Genomic DNA, 15,914 nt, shown 5'->3' on the forward strand with positions numbered 1-15,914 from the left:
ACAAGGCCTATGTTGGCCGAGCAAGTGTCTGGGACAAAGATTTACAGCCTGATGACCTTCACGAAAACCCACCCAGGACAAAACTACAGGATGTCTCCCAACTGCCACCAGAGGCAATGGCAACTTTGTGTGTGTGTGTGTGTGCGTGTGTGCGCGCGCACACACACGCACGCACACACACAAACAGGGGGATGTCCTTTGCACCTTTCAAAGACGGTCCCATTCAGCCCCTCCCAGGAAGAGGCCATGACTGGCCCAGAATTCCCAGCAGGATTTGTTCCTCTTAGATCAGTGGAAAGAAAAATGGAAATATAAAAATAATTACTGAGCCCCAGGAAGGTGCTTGGAGATGGGGGTGGCAGGACTCGGGGCAGCTCCTGCGGCTGGCTCCAGTCAGCTGGGCGGGCGAGTGGCAGGTAACTAACGGGCTCTCTGGGGACCAGCAGGCCAGGCAGGAAGGCATGGGGAGCCGGAGGAACAGGCTGTTGAAGGAGGGCACATCTGCTCTGTTGTGTTTGTCGTCCTCCTGGCAGCCTGGGCAGGGAGACCTGGGTCCCCTTTCTCTGCCTCCCAGGCAGGTGGTCCCTTGGGGAAAGCTTATTATTGGTCTGGGAGCCAGGGTGGAGGCTGGTGGGGGCCCTGATGTCAGGGACAGGTGAGGCAGGTCAGGAGGAGCCTCAGGAAGAATCTGAAGGGACTGGTTAGGCTGGGAGGAGCTGGAGCCCAGGCCTAGCACCCAATTTCTGCATGTGGCCTGGATGGGTGTGCGTGTGTGTGTGTGTGTGTGTGAATGCTCATGCTTGCTCTGCCTTGACAGCAGCGTTGCTAAGAGGGTAAAGGGACAGCCCATGATGCCTACTCCCTAGGGGACAGATGGACCCACACAGAACCCGTGAACCAGCTGCCAAAACTGAGGGTCACCTGCCTCTCAACTTCAGTACAGGGTACAGTGGGGGATCCTGCTTCCTGCTATGGGGAAGGTGAACCAAGACTCTCAGCTCCCTGGGGAGGGATAAGCAGGCTGGGGTAGGAGGTGCTAGCTGGCTTGGATGGCTGAGGGCACTGACCCAGGGGAGGGGGCACTGACCCAGGGGAGGGGGCACAGACCCAGTCAACCACCTGGTGGGTCACTGACCTCAAAAAAAAACCCCAAAACAAAACCAACACTTAGACTGGGGACACTAGCCCAAGATGGGGGGAACCCAAGGGGGTATGGAACTGGCAGGGTGGGGAAGACTGACCTAAGCTGGGAAGAGGCAATGGCCCTTACACCCCGTATGGGCAAGCGGGCACTGATTTGGGCTGGGGGAGGGGTCCCTGACTCAATCAGGGGAGGGGACAATGACCCACACTCCCGGGGTTGGGGGGAGAGTACTGATTGGGGCTGGGGAGGGGGGTCCCTGACTCGCGCGGGGTGGGCCACTGCTCCAGCCTCACCCTCCGGGAATCCAGCCCCGGCGCACCCCTTGGCCCGGCCCCATGCTTCGGGTCCGGCCGGAGGCGGCAGCGGCGCAGATGGGCTGCTGGCGGCCGCAGCGGCCGCGGCGCGGTTATCAGCGCTCCTCGCAGATGGGCCGCCCGCCCTCCGCGCTCACGGCTCCCCACTCCCCGCGGCCTGCAGCCCCGTCCCCTAGGCGCGGGGGGGAGGCGCCTCCGGATCCGCTCCCTGGCTCCCGCCTCCCTCCCTCGCGGCCCCCTCACCCCGCGGGCCCGGGCCCGGGCGGCCGCCGGAGGGGGAGGGGGAGGGGACAAGTGCACTTTTCGTAACGACCGAATCAATTGTGTGTGAAGAGCCCGCTCCGGCCGGGGACGGGGCTGAGCGCGGGGCGGGCGGGCCGGACGGGGGAGGAGCACGGAGGGGGGAGCGGGGGAGCGAGGGAGGGAGGGAGGCCGGCGCGGGGCGGCCCGGCTCGCTCGCTCGGGCCGGGCGAGGCCGGGGAGGGAGCGAGGGGGGCAGGGAAGGAGGCCGGCCGGGCCGGGCCGGGCCGGGGGCTGAACGCACTAATGGAGGGTCTCTGCGACGGAAAGTTCAAAGCTCAGCAGCGCCCGGGGAGCAGCCGCCCCCCCCAGCCCCCACCCGCTGCAGAACAATGAGGTCCCGGCGGGGGAGCCGCGGGGCCCGCGCCGCACGCCCTCTCCAGGGCGCCCCGGGCCGGAGGGGACGCCCCCGCCCGGCCGCCCGCCTCCTCCCTCGCGGCGGCTGCGGTTCCCCGCCCCCTCCCCCACGCCACCCCGCCCGGACCGGGCCGGCCCCGGGGACGGGGGAGGGGAGGGGATGGATAGGTCAGGCCGCCCCCGTCCCGGGGAGGGGGTAGCTAGGGGCCCGGGGGGCGGAGGGGGCGCCCCACCCACCCGCGCGAGGCTGCTCCTGCGCCAGGCTGCGGCTCGGGCCGCCCCTCCCCGGGCCAGCCCCGGGTGGGGTCGGGGAGACAGTGCCGGGGCGGGCCCCCTCCCCTGGCGCTGGGGAGCCGAGTGGACTCCCCGTCCCGTAGCGGCCCCTGCCCCCCCTCCCGCGGCACCACCCTCCACACACACACGCACACACGGACACACACACACACGGACACACACAGACACACACACACACATACACACACACACACCGCCCAGCCGGCCCGGGGGCGGGAGCGCGAGGCGCCCGGGACAGGCAGCCCCGGGGCGGGCGGGGGGGAGGCTCAGGCTTCGGAGCAGCCGCCTGCTGGCTGGGGGAGGGGACGGGAGGACGGAACATGCTGGGGTGAGCTACCCGGGACAGCCCGCCCGGCACGGCCACGGCCCGGGCAGCGGCGCAGAGGGGGGCAGGGACGCCCCGAACCCGGAGCGCTGTCTGGGCGGGCCGGGGCGGGCGGGTGAGCAGGGACGCGTGCGCCCCGGGCGGGCCAGACCCACGGACAACCTCAGGGACACACGTTCGGACATACATCCACACCCCCACACCCCCACACCCCGCCCCCGCCCGCCCCGAGCCCCGCGGCGGGACCGGCCCGCGGCCGCCGCGCGCGCACTCACCGAGCCCGTCTTGACCGGCACATACACCACTTGGCCCATCTTGGGTTCCCGGCCGCTGCCCAGGCGGAAGCCCTTGGAGCGCACCCAGAACTGGAACTTGCCTTTCTCGCCGGCCGCCGGGCCGCTGCCCGCGCCGGTCCCGCCGCCGCCCTGCAGGACCTCGGCGATCCGCTGGTATTTGCTGCGTGTCACCGTCTTGGTTTTGGCCGAGTCGCCGTAGGTGCGCAGGCACCAGTCCCGGAACTGGCGGCCCAGCTCCGAGTCCCCGGGGCTGCGCTCGCGCTCCCAGCCCCCGCGCAGCAGCAGCGTCGGCTTCGGCATCCTCCCGCCGCGCCCGGCGCCCTCGGGGGCGGGCCGGCCGCCGGGCCGCCCGGTGCCGGGACTGGGCTGGGCTGGGCCGGGCCGGGGCGCGCCGCGGCCCGAGCTGTCCCGCGGTGTGGCTCCGGCGCGGCTGCTTGATGGGCACGGGCGGCGGCCGGACGCGCGGGGCTGCGGCGCGCTCTGTCCTGCTCGGGCGGCGGCAGCGGCGGCGTTGGCGGCGGCGGCTCCGGCTCGCCTCCTGCTCCGCCTCCTCCTCCCCCCCCGGCCGGGATGCGGGAGCGATGGAGGCAGCTCCGGGCCCGGAGGTGCAGAGGGGGCGGGCCGCCCCGCGGGCGGCCGGGGGAGGCGGGAGGCGGGGAGCGGCTCCGGGCGCGGAGAGCGAGACCGAGCCTGGGCGCGGGCGGCGGCGGCGGCGGCTGTCAGCTCGCGCGGCTCATCCTGCTCCTGCTCAGGCTCCCGCTGCCGCTGCTCTTCCTCCTCCTCCTCCTCCTCCCGCGCCCGCCTCCACCACGCCGCGGGATCCCACCTGTTAGAGCGTCGCAGCCTTCGCCGCCGTCCCCCCCCTCCCCGCTCCCGCGCCCGCCCGCGGGACCCAGACCCCGCCCCGGGCCGGCCCCCGGGGGCGCAGGGGCCGCCGCGCCCGCAGCCTCCAAGAGGGCAGGAGCCGCAGGCGCGCAGTGCCCAGCCCAGGGACTGAGTTCCCTCTGGCCGGGCCTGGCCCCGAGCCTCGCAGGCCGTGCTGCGCCCCGACCCCGCGGTCTCGCAGGGAGTAGGGCGCAGACCCCGCCCGGCCACAGGCGTTCCGGCCTCCCCGGGCGGCCCCGCCCGATTTTAGCCCCGCGCGGGCGGTACAAGGCAGGCGTTCTTCCCTCCTTCCCGCAACTGGCCTCCTTTCTCGGGTGGGAGCCCAGCGCCAGAAGAGCAGTGTTCCCCTGGGAAACCCCAAACTGCCGCCCTTTGGGGGCCCAAACTTCCTTCCCTCTCCCCTCACCCCGAATTCCCCGGAGTTTGGACGGCCTTACTTCTGCCAGCCCCACTGCTCTGGGACAGCCCCAGGCCCCAGGGAAGTTGTCAACATTGGCCTTTAGCCTTATTCAGGCCAACCCCACCAAGGCTTCAGGCCACATTCAACACACCCACAAGTTCATCCCAAGACACCCTGCCTTCATGGGTGCACTGAGACCCAGAATCTCTTGCTGAGTAAACTGAGGTGACCCCCTACCCCCTTCCTCTCTGGGCAGGGCTGACCTTGGGTAGAGCTGGCCCCCTCCCCCTGAATGCAATCAGGAACATAAATAAAGGCACAGGCCGATTCCCTAGAATTTCTGCCCTCCTTTCCTAACTGGGCCTGAGGAATTACTCGGCTTCTCTCCTTAGTCTTCCCTGAGGCCCACCCCTATGTTCCCAGGCCACTCCTGCGGGCAAGTCCCCACTCAAAGCCCAGTCCCAGATTTTGACCAGGGCAGGGCCATTTCCTGTCTAGGAACCAGTGGCTACCCCGTGCCAAGATGCCCCACTCCAGACCTACAGTACGCCATGTCCTGGCATCTCAGAGGCAGAGGGTATTGGCCCATTTTGCAGATGAAGGCCTGGGGCCTGAAGAGGTAGCCTGACCTGCTCAAGGTCATGCAGGGAGGAGGGGAGGGTTTCAGCCCAGGGCTGCCTGTCTCCTGCTACCACATCACACAGGAAGTCTCTCCTTTGCCGTCGCCCTGGGAGGAATCCCTGCACTGGAGTGCCTGCCTCACTTCTCCCAGTAGACAGACAGTTCCAGATGTTCAGGGCCCATGTCTGACTCATCCCTACGTGCCCAGGCCCTAGCACAGCACCAAGCACATAGTAGGTGCCAATAAATGCTAAAAGAACCAAAGAGGTCTTTCAAGTCCCAACCTTGCTCTGCATTTCACATAGAAGATTTATTTTTAGATAATTTACATTTCCATGTTACTTTATATACACCAACAACTCCATAGTCGTTTTTCCTCTTCATCTTCCCAAGAGCTCTTTTTGGTTCCAGGCTGGCATGCCCATTTTTTAGAGATGACCACTGGGGCTCATAGAAGGGAAGGCACTGCCTAAAGGTCACCCAGCCCCAGAGGTGCAGGGGCTCCTGCATGATTCAGAAGCCTGTGCCTTGACTTTGCCAATATACCCCTTGACACTTAAGCCCACTGACTTCCTTCCTGAGAAGAAGAGTGCCCTGGCCCAGGAACGCTAATGGTCATTCTCAGCAAATGTACTGTGGTACCTACTTGAGCCTGGGTCTCTCTCTTCAGTTCCGAGACCCATGTCAGTAAACACTAAGCCAGGCCACCCATCCAGGTGATCTGGGTCTTTGCCTGCCTTTCAGAATCTAGAAACCTGGTTACCCATCTTGGGCTGAGTTCTAGTGTGGCAGAAGGTGTTAGCCCAGTGAAAAGAACATGGACTTCCGGTAGTCAAACAGATTTGGGCTGGAATCCTGACCACTATTTGCCATGGGTATTCTTCACGACCACCGGTCTCAGTTGGCTGCTCCCCATCAGAATAAACCCATCAGGGGCGTCAGGGTGGCTCAGTTGTTAAGTGTCTGCCTTTAGCTCAGGTCATAATCCCAGGATCCTGGGATGGAGCCCCTCAAGGGGCTCCTGGCTCAGCGGGAATCCACTGGGAATCTCCCATTCCCCCTGTTTCTGTTCCTTCTCTTTCTGTGTGTCTCTCTCTGTCAAATAAATAAATGAATAAAATCTTTAAAATAAAATCATTAAAAAATAGAAAATGAAATCATTAAAGAAATAATAATTACATCTTAGGCAAAGGGCCTTGTTGGAAATAGAGCTGCGAGAGCAAATGAACACAAGTGACTGCTTTTCTTAGGGGGCTCAGGGAAGACCCCTCTGAGGTGGCATATTTGAACATATTTGAGTTCACTGTCAAGGAGCCATCTATGCTACACTCTGAGGGAAGAGCATTCTGGCAAAGGGAACGGTATGTGCAAAGGCCCTGAGGTGGGAAAGAGATCGGCATTTTCCAGAAGCTGAAAGAAGGCCAGCGTGGCCAAGAGTGAAGTGAGTGAGGAGGGGTTGGAATGCAGGACACCATAGGAAAAACTTTGAATTCTAAGTGTGATGGGAAGCCACTGGTGAATTGTAAAGAGGGGAGAGACTAAGTAGTAGAGAAGAAGTGAGGTGTGGAGGGCCTGGGGTCTGTGATCAAGGGCCCTGGAGGTCAGAGACCTTGCTTTCTCCTCTTGTATGTCAGCTTACTCTATACTAGGCACATCTCAGCCTCGTGCCCCAAAAAGTACCAGGAAAACGTGGAGGTGGCCGAGCAGAATGAGAGAGGCCTACAGCAGCCCAAACCCACTTCTGCCAAAACATCCCCAGACCTCTAGCCTATTCATGGTCAGTGGTCCTTTAGCCGGGGTCCTGCCCCAGAGCATGCTGGGTGGGAGCTTCGGGAAGGGGGGCAGTCGTGGTCCTAGGGGGCAACTGCTCCTCCCTTCTTCCCATTCCAGCCACCTGCTGAAAGGACAAAGTAGACCATCCCATTAATCAAGGTCAGTAGATCCCTCAGATTTTTTCTTTGCCCTCAGTACAGATGTCCAAGGGAAGCTGGGATTGAAGCACAGGGAACTCAGGTCCCCACGGCTTGTGGCCACTTGAGATGCTGACAGGAATGTCCTGGGTCACAAGAGGTTACCCATGCAGGGTCTGCAGAGAGTATCCAACACAAATTCTGCCTTTTACAGGTGGGTAAACTGAGTCCCGCAGCAGGGAAGAGACTCAGGGCCACAGGCAGAGCCTTTAGCTAATTTGGCACATATCACCCATCTTTCACTGAGCCCTGACTCTGGGCCCAGATGAGCAGGAATGCCTACAACTCAGAGGCAAGGTAGCCCTACCCCAGCCTGGCCAAGCCACCAGAAGCTGGGGGGAGCAGGAAGTCCTCGGAGCCTCAGGGAGAGGTGGTTTCCATCACTGGGAGCTGTTGCCCCTTCTGCCAAGAGCTCCTGCAGCCATTGTCACCTTCCACTCCAAAGCACCTCCTCCTGCAGCCGACGTGCGCACCCCCATCCCAGCCCTGCTGCTCCAGGCCCACCTCACCCAGAAAGCCTTCCTGATCCCTTGGTTTGCCTCGGGGGCTCCCATGGCTGCTTAAAGACACCTGGGCTCTGAGAACCACTGAGAACCACTGCAATCTCACGTTTGCCTGGTTACCCGTACCTACCAGGGCCCGGCACACGAGCTGAGGTCTAGTGATTATTGAGTAAAGGAATACATGTTTTACAAGTGAGGGAATGAATGAAAGAATAAACGGGCTGGTTCTAAAAGGCACAGCTCAGATGGAGGTCGACGGTGTTTTTCTCCGTCCTCCTCACCACAACCTTACCGCCCAGTCTCAGCCCTCTGTCGCGTGGCCTGACACGGGTTCCCTGTTCCAAGCCTCAGTTTGCCACACTGGTGAAGTGGGGGTAATAAGTAACCCTAACTCACGGGGCTATTGTGAGACCAAGCACCCAGCGAGCGGCAGCTCTTATGGTGACAATGTCTCTCTACCATGTATTTGGATGTTCCGTTGTGAGTGTCCCCGTGCGCTGGACGTCATGCCCAGTGTTGGAAACACAGCACTAAATGAGACGGACCTGGACCCAGCCCTCCTGAAGCTCAGGGAATAGCCAACTTTTCAAAGATGAGGACAGATGGGTTGAGAATTTGAAAACAAAATGGTGTCATGGAACACAAGGCAGAGAGACTCAGACGAGCATCTCTGCGAAGCCCTACCCAAGGGCTCCTAGGACAGAGACACTCAGGACAAAGGGCAGAGGAAGAAGAATGATGTCTCTGTGCCTACAATGGCCCGGGCCATGGTGCCCAGGGAACCACAGTCCATCAGGAAGGCATTCTACCCACCTCACAGAGTTTGCAAATCTTCTGAATCCAGCATCTCCCTTCTCCAGAAATGAAAGCATAAAGAGACAAGAAATTTCATTCAAATGTCACCTCCTCAGAGGAGCCCTCCTTGACTGCCCTTTTCAAAGTAGCCCCCCCCAGTGATTCTCTCCCCTTGCCCTGCTTCGTTCACCTCCACAGACCCAGGAGCACCTTGTAATGTATGGATTTATTTGTTTCCTTGTTTCTATTCATCTCATGCAGTGGGACGCATGTTCCAAAAGGGTAGGGATTCTCTCTCGGCGGCAGGATCTCCGAGTCCAGAATAGCCTGGCACATAGTAGGTGTTTCATACATTGCTGTTGAATAAATGAATGAAGAAACCCCAAGTGTGTATGATAACTAGAGTTGCAATGAGATCCTAGCACATTTATGTCGAATTAGAAAGGAAAGAGGCTTGTCTTTCTGTTATTAATTTTGTCTATTGCTAGTCACTTCCCTTCATCAAGCCTCAGCTTCCCCACATGTAAAATCACTGTGAGGCGTCAGTCAAATGTGGTGCAAAGTGCCCAGAGGGCGCCTGGCCCATAGTAGGTGCAATTCTATTATTCTGATGGTGCCCTTGGTGGGAAAGGCTCTGGGAGGGGAGCCCCTGGGCCTGAGCCTACCTGCATGACACAGAGGAAGCTGACACTGGATCTGTCCCGTCACTTGAACTTGCCAGTAATTTATTGATGCTGGATGCTGGCACCTAGCAGCTCGCCGGGTCAGCCTCGGGGAGCAGGTGTGGGGCCAGGGGGGCCTACCCCCAGCCTCATGCAGGCAGAGTAGAATGGGGACAATGGATCCACATGGCCCAGGAAAACAGATAGGTCAGCCCTTACAAATCCCCTACTATGTTCCAGGCACTGAGGGACTACGAAAAAAAAAAACCAGGTGTGGTCCCTTCCTGGCCTGAGCTCATAGAGGGTGAGATGGACATAATTCCTAATTGAACAACTGCAAAAAAGGGTGGTGAGAGCTGCGGGAGAGCCTGCATGCCGGGAACCTTTTCCATATAACCACACTGAAGCCTCCTATGAGGCCTTACTTGTATTTTCTGTTTGTCCTCAAGGAGAGGTCAAATGATGTGCTCAAGGTCACATGGATAGTGAGGGGCACAGGGAGAATTTGAACCCAGATCTGACCAGCTCCAAGGCCCAGGCACATGAGACGGCCACCCTGCACCCACCAGACAGGTTGGTCGAAGGGCGTGTGTAAAAAAAAAACCCAACTAGCTAAATAAATAAAGGGCTCTGGGAGTTCCAGTGTGAGAAGTGAGTGGAGGCCCATTTTCCTGAAGGCCTCCTGGAGGCAGAGGCCTCTAGCTGGCTTACAGAGGATGGGTAGAAATAGCAAGCAGGGAGTGTGATTCAAGGCAGGGAAATACCCCCAGCAAAGGCTTGAAGTCTACGTAGAAAGGGAAGGATGTGTTTGCAGTGCGGTGGGCATGGCTCCCGGAGGAGCCTAGGCTCCCTATAAGGTGGCAGTGGGCATGCTGGGGCCTTGAATGCCTGGCCAGGCTTTTGACCTCACGGGAGGGTCATGGGGAGCCATGGGAGGTTATCGAGCGATGAAGCCGCTGCTTCCCCCTGACCTGGGTGTTCGAAGAGGCTGGCCGGTTGGGCCAGAGGGCCTGGCATAGGAGCACCTCTGACGTCAGGCCCAGCCTCATCCCCCCCCCGCCCCGCCCCCTTTCATCAGCCCTCAGGGCTCCTTGTGTTCACCCGCTCCAGAACACCTCCTGCTCGCTCTCACCTCCGTGTCTTTGTTCTCACAGATCCTTCCTCCTGGAGATCCCACTCAACCCACTGCAGTCCTACTCACCGTGCCAGTCTCCCTTCCGGGCTCCTTTCCTCCGTGAAGCCCACCCTGACCACCCCCGCCCCACCCCCTCTGGCCTCAGGTGTCTGTCTAGGCCTCAAGGGCCAGGGCGAAGTCAGGGCATCCTCCAGTGACACCACCCACCATGGGCAGCTGTCGCTTTCCCCTGCCGAGCGACATCCTTCTCAGGGTCATCTGAAGTTCCTCTGAGAAAATACCCCTTCCCCATATTCGGAGCACATAGCTGGAGCATGACTGACCTGAACACTAGCCGTGGAAGACACAGCAACCCCTAAGCCCGTGTGACTGTGGCCAGATTTCCGACAGCACTACTGGAGCCCCTGGATTCAGTCAGGCTTGAAGGCCCTTTTCATTTTCATCGAGGTCTCTTTGTGCTGGATTTCTTGCAAACCAAAAATCCTTGTCAGATGGACCATCTGTTCAGTGCAGTCTGGGCCTCCTCTGGTCTGGCCCAGACAGCAGTACCAGCCCCCTCAGTGGACTCCTGGCCTATAGATTTTCCCTTCCACCCCAACTCAAAGGGTCTCTTCTCTCAATTATGACCTCTAGTATGCCCCACAATACAGTCTGAACTCCTTGGTTTAGCATTCAAGGCCTTCCACCATCCTGTTCCAGCCCTCCCCCACCCCATCCCCCACTCTGCCAACATCCCCTGCAACCACAAACCCTAACAATGACGGACTCATATATGCTGTTCCCACCACTGGGGCTGCCCTTCCTCTCTAATTCTCTTCTGGAGAACTCCTACTCATCCTTTAAAACCCTATTTGACTGTTAACTTCTCTGCCATACTTCCCCTGGCCCTCAGGCAGGGTGAGGTGCCTCTTCCCCTGGCACCTCAGGATCCCGGGCTGGTCTCCTTCAGAGCAGTGACCATACAGGGTGGTCATTACCTTCGACTTGGCTACCTTCTCTCCAGAGAAGGCACTCCTCAAAGACAGGATCATGTCTTGCCCATTGATCTCCCAAAGGGCCCGGTAACAACTGTCAACTTACTGACTTACTGATACGAGTTCAGCTCAAGGTTGTGAATCTTTAGGTAACCCTTTCTGCTGGTCAACGCTTCCAGTTAACCCCTCACTGGGTTTTCTTTACTTCAGGACTTCTCAGAACCTTTAATGTGCTCGTGGGCACTGTGAAACTCTGTCCCAGCTTTGAATCATCTCACCCAACTGCCCCATTTCAGAAATGACGAGGGACAAGAGAAGGACAAGGACTCCTAGGCATTTGACAGCAGAACAGGGCCTGGGGTCCAGCCTCTAGCTGTCTCAACCAGAGCTCTCTCCTCCATACCTCTGTTCCTGGGCACCACAGGCCCCTGCTTGGGACCAGTCACCTCCGTAGCAAAATGTCAGTGTTAAGGATCTCTGAAGCCAGACTGCTTGCACTTGAGTGTTCTACCCCCTCTCACTGAGGGTATGACCTTGGCCAAGTGACTTAGCCTCTCTGAGTTTGGATTTCCTCATGGGTACAGCATTGACCCTAGCAGCACCTACCTCCTGGGGGTAGCTGGGAGGGGTCCAGTGAAGTGGTCCATCTGGAAGCACTTAGCACAGTGGCTGGCACACCGTAGGCCCTCAGGACATCTCTGCGACCTCAGCTCTCTCAGTACCGGGCACACCAAGTGCTGACATCTTGGGGGAGCTGTGGGTCTCTCCGGAGAAAGAGGCCAACCAGAGGCCAGGTCCAGCCCAGGCTGCCCTCCGCAGGGTTGAATCTGGGTCTTAGCACCGGGCCTGCTCATCCAGATGTCCAGCTCTTGGGCCTTCGTCCTCCTTGATTTGAAAACAACATTTTTTGTTTAGAAGCATTTTCCCCCACTTCATATTGGTTCCATAAATTGGATTTTGTTGAGTGGTTTCTGACAAGCAAGTCGAACCGGCGTGTGTGTGGAAGAAACGCAAGGCCGCCTCTGACCATGGGGGTGGATCCGAGGCCTTGGGTTCCGCTGCTTGCTGGCCGTGAGCTAGTCCCCTGGCAGCTACATCCTGGGGAGAGCCTGTGTCCTTGGGGTGATCCAGAAGGACTTCTTCCCCAGGGAATTCTTTCTAGAGGTTTCCCAGAACCTCCCTGTAGAGGGAAGGCCCTTATGGCAAATGGCCTGGCTACTTCCCCCACCCCACCCAGCAAAGCATCTTCATGGGCTCAGCCCTAGGGGTCGGGGTGGGGGTGCCTCTGAGTCTCCTACCTCTAGCTCTGTGCCCTCTACAATAATAGTCAAGAACTGTGAGGTGGATCATAGTGCTTCTCCACATCTTCAGGCATCCAGACAAGGGAAAGCTGACATAGTAAAACAGGAGAGATTTCAGTTAGACAATAGGAAGGACTTCCTCCTGCCAGATAGCTGAAACCTGGGCTGTGTATGACCTTGGAAAGAATACTCAAGTGGGAGTCAAGGCAGCTTTGGCTGATGATTACTGTGGGACTTGAGGTCAGTGTCTCATTTTCTCCTCTTGGTTTTCTCATCTATAAGATGGGGATTATAATGTCTACTCACTGCAGAGGATTTCAGATGAGACAATAGGATGAAGCCTTGAAGCCAGTGGCAGGAGTCTGGATCAAATGACCTCCTAGGTTCCATTTCCTCCAAATCCTTTCTGTTTGGAAGGGATTCCTAGGGCTATGGCCCTGACTTACAGGCGAGAGCCCCAGGGTGAAGTGTGTGTGTGTGTGTGTGTGTGTGTGTGTGTGTGTGTGTGTGTGACATAGTAGGAATTAACAATTTATTTTCTCCCCATTCTCTTGGGCCACTCACCAGATGCAGAAAGAGCCACGGGCAGATGTTAGAAAGTCTGGATTCTAATCCCGGGTCTAACCCCAATTTGTTTTGACCTTGGCCATGTCCCTTACCCAGGTTAATCTCTTTTTTCATCTATATCATGAGGACTTTGGATGATTTCCAAGATCACTTCTCTCCTGAAACTGGGAAACCCATGACTGACCCAGGAAGGTCTGACCCCTGCTCCCCCACCCACCCCCCCAGCCATCGCTGGAAGTTCCAGATAACACGGATCTTCCTTTGTTTTCTTGAATTTGTCAGGGCCTTGGGAATGGGCTCAGGCCCCTCTCACAGGCCATGTGACTTCCTCCTACTCCACCTGGACATGTCACTTCCTCCTACTCCACCTACTCCAAGGTTTTGGCCCAAACCCTTCCCCTCTTGCCATGAATTCACCTGATTGATTCCAACCCATCCTTAGAGCTGCTAGCCTGGGTGGAGCCCCAGAAGGAGGCCCTGGGCCCCATGGGCTTCGCAGGTTAAGGAGAATGAACCTGGGCAGTGGGTGTCAGGGGAAGGTGCAGCTAGAGCCCCCATCTCCCCTGGGCCGGGATCCTGGGTGTACCCAACTTGGTAAGCACACCATTTGCCTAGTGCCAGCTGGGCAAGCTCTGTGAGGGCCGGACTGGCTCCCCGGTACGATGGGTAGTGAGCCAGGCACTCTGCCGTCACCGGACCTCTCAGCAATCAGGTGCACCACTCTGCTGGTGGGGCTCTGAGTGCAGAAGGTCTTACCTGAGCCACACAGGTGTCTCTGAAACGTTCCTCTCCTCCAGGACCAGATCCCAGGGACCATGTGTCCCTCCTCCAGCAGCCAGCACCGGCGACAGACCCTGGAAGGCAGGTGAGACAGAGGGGAGTGGGGAATATGAAGCATCTTGCCCAGGGTCTCACCAGGCAGAAACAGAGCAAAAAAGGGTAGCTTCTTGGTGGCACCCAAAGCTGAGAAGTGTGGAAACTTATGGACCCTCATTAGGGTTCAAGGACTCCAAGCTTCCCCTTTTACAGATGGAGAAACCGAGGCCCAGAGAAAGGATGAGCCACATCCAGGGCTACCAAGCAGGTAAGGCACAGACCAGAACCCAGCAGGGCAAGTACAAAGGCCCTGAGGCTGGCACAAAATATGGCTGAAGGGAGATGAAGCTGGAGAGGGGGGCTGGGACCAGGCCAGGCAAGGAGTTTGGGCTATAGGCCACAGCAATAGGAAGTGATTGGACTGGAAAGATCTATCCAGCACTGGGCCCTCAGAGGGCGGGAGGGGCAGAGGGAGGCCAGGGAGGAGGCACGGACGCTGCTCCTGTCCCATGACCTCCAGACCTGCTTGCCCACCTGCTAACTCCACGTCACTACTCCAAGCCTGAGATCCCTATTTCCACTCGCCAGTCGGTCCCTCCCACTGCCTCCCTCTCTGAGCAAACACCAACCCCATTCTTCCCACTGCTCAGCCTGGAAAGCCTCCTGTCTCTCGTCCTGCCACCTGATGAGTCAGCAAACCCCTTCGGCTCCACTTTCGAAATATAACCAGAATCTGACCCCTTCTCCCTGCCTTGCTGCCCACCCCCAGGATGGCGGCACCCACCTCTGCCTGCCCCCACCCTGGCACACAGCGTACCCTCTGTAAGACAGCTGGAGGGAGACTGTCCCTCCCCTGTTCGGAGGCCTCTTGCGGCTCCCTGCCTCTCTCCTAGTAAAGACCTGACCTTGGCCCTTGAGGCCTTCATGCCCCGGCCTCCCTGTGCCTGTCTGGCCCCATGGCCCCTAGGGCATCCCCCGCTCTCCTCTTGGCCGAGTCGGTGTTCTTGCCTCCCGACATGTGCACATGTCGCACCCTTCCTGGGGCTCTGCAGGGCTGGCCCCATCACCTCCTCCAGGTCATTCGATGTCACCTTCTCAGGCTCCTGTGACCACCCCCCTACTTAAAAATGACAATCCCTTCTCCCACCACACACATACATCCCTTTCTCAGCTTCGTTTTCTCTGTACTTCACCTGACTTTATAAGACACTATTTACTTGACTTATCCTATGGCAAAGGCTCAGCGTGGGTGAGGATCCACCTGAGGTCATGGAGCCAGGACACTGTGGGGCTGGGACCTGGACCCCGGCAGCTGGGGCTGGGAGCAGGTTGGGAGCAGAGGCTGCGGGAGGCGGCGGGGTGGGGAGCGGCTCCGGCCAGCCCCCTGTGGTCAGCCCTCCCTGAGGAGCCCCAGCGCCCGGCACGGAGAGGGCTCCACGGCGGTGGTGTAAGAGGGGCATTGGGAAAGGCCCAGGGGCACCAGGTCCATTCTACGGTTGCCCAGTCCTCAGAGCCTGAACGGCCATGAGTGAGAAAGGAAGTCAGCAGGATCCAAAATAGGTCTGTGTTTTGGGAAGTGAAACTGGGTGCTGGGGACATGGCCAGGGGAAGACCTGGGCCTCTTGGGTTGAGGCTGTCGGGGTAGGGGGTCTTCCCCTGCCTCCTCAGTCCAGGAAGGGTGTTTCATGGGAATGGGATCAGGCCCCTCTCATAAGCATGTGACCCTGGACCTGTCACATCCGCTCTCTGGTCCTCACTCTTCTCATCTCTAAAATGGGACTAAGGTAATGGGGACCGGAAAGATACCGTAAGACTGTGTCCTGAAGCCCGAGGATGTTGCTCAAAAGATGGTAATAGTTACCGTTGGTATTCCAGATCCATCTCAGTGCCTCCTCCTCCAGGAAGCCTCTCCAGATCCTTATATCAGAATGACTCTCTCCTTCTCTTTAACGTCTGTGTTTCTGTTCACATGTGTCTTTTCCACCAGAGGAGGCTAGGACCCAATCTTAGTCCTCTCAGTGTCCCCAGTGCCCAGTACAGGGCCTGACACATGGGAGGTGCCACAGCCTGGGACTGAATGGACATCCTAGGGCAGAGGTTTATGCAGGCCCTTGAGGGTCTGATATCTGCATGCTGAGAGCCAACACCTCAGGGAGGCCTGGAGTTGTGGCAAGAGGAGTGCTCTGAGGGTAAGTGGGTTGTGTTTCCTCTGAGGCTCAGTTTACTCACCATAAAATGGGGACACTTGGAAAATG

The 15,914-nt window shown here is 58.8% G+C and overlaps 1 protein-coding gene and 1 long non-coding RNA gene across 2 annotated transcripts in view; both read right to left on the minus strand.

Moving 5' to 3' along the window:
• The window catches only part of NOL4L (nucleolar protein 4 like), a 130,606-nt gene extending 127,250 nt beyond the window's left edge, over window positions 1–3,356 (minus strand). Inside the window, exon 1 of the mRNA XM_059406775.1 lies at window positions 3,010–3,356. Coding sequence (XP_059262758.1) covers window positions 3,010–3,330 — 321 coding nt within the window. The 5' untranslated portion in view covers window positions 3,331–3,356. The remainder of the gene's footprint in view (window positions 1–3,009) is intronic.
• A 5,121-nt stretch (window positions 3,357–8,477) lies between these two features.
• On the minus strand, window positions 8,478–13,693 carry LOC132022716 (uncharacterized). Its single transcript, XR_009405679.1, has 4 exons — window positions 13,600–13,693; window positions 12,274–12,365; window positions 11,582–11,860; window positions 8,478–8,560 (listed from the first exon to the last, which is right to left on the minus strand). It is a non-coding gene; the product is annotated as an uncharacterized LOC132022716 (long non-coding RNA).
• Between the last annotated feature and the right edge of the window lie 2,221 nt (window positions 13,694–15,914).

This window comes from Mustela nigripes, chromosome 7, assembly GCF_022355385.1.
Source record: "Mustela nigripes isolate SB6536 chromosome 7, MUSNIG.SB6536, whole genome shotgun sequence".
Classification (NCBI taxonomy): Eukaryota; Metazoa; Chordata; class Mammalia; order Carnivora; family Mustelidae; genus Mustela; species Mustela nigripes.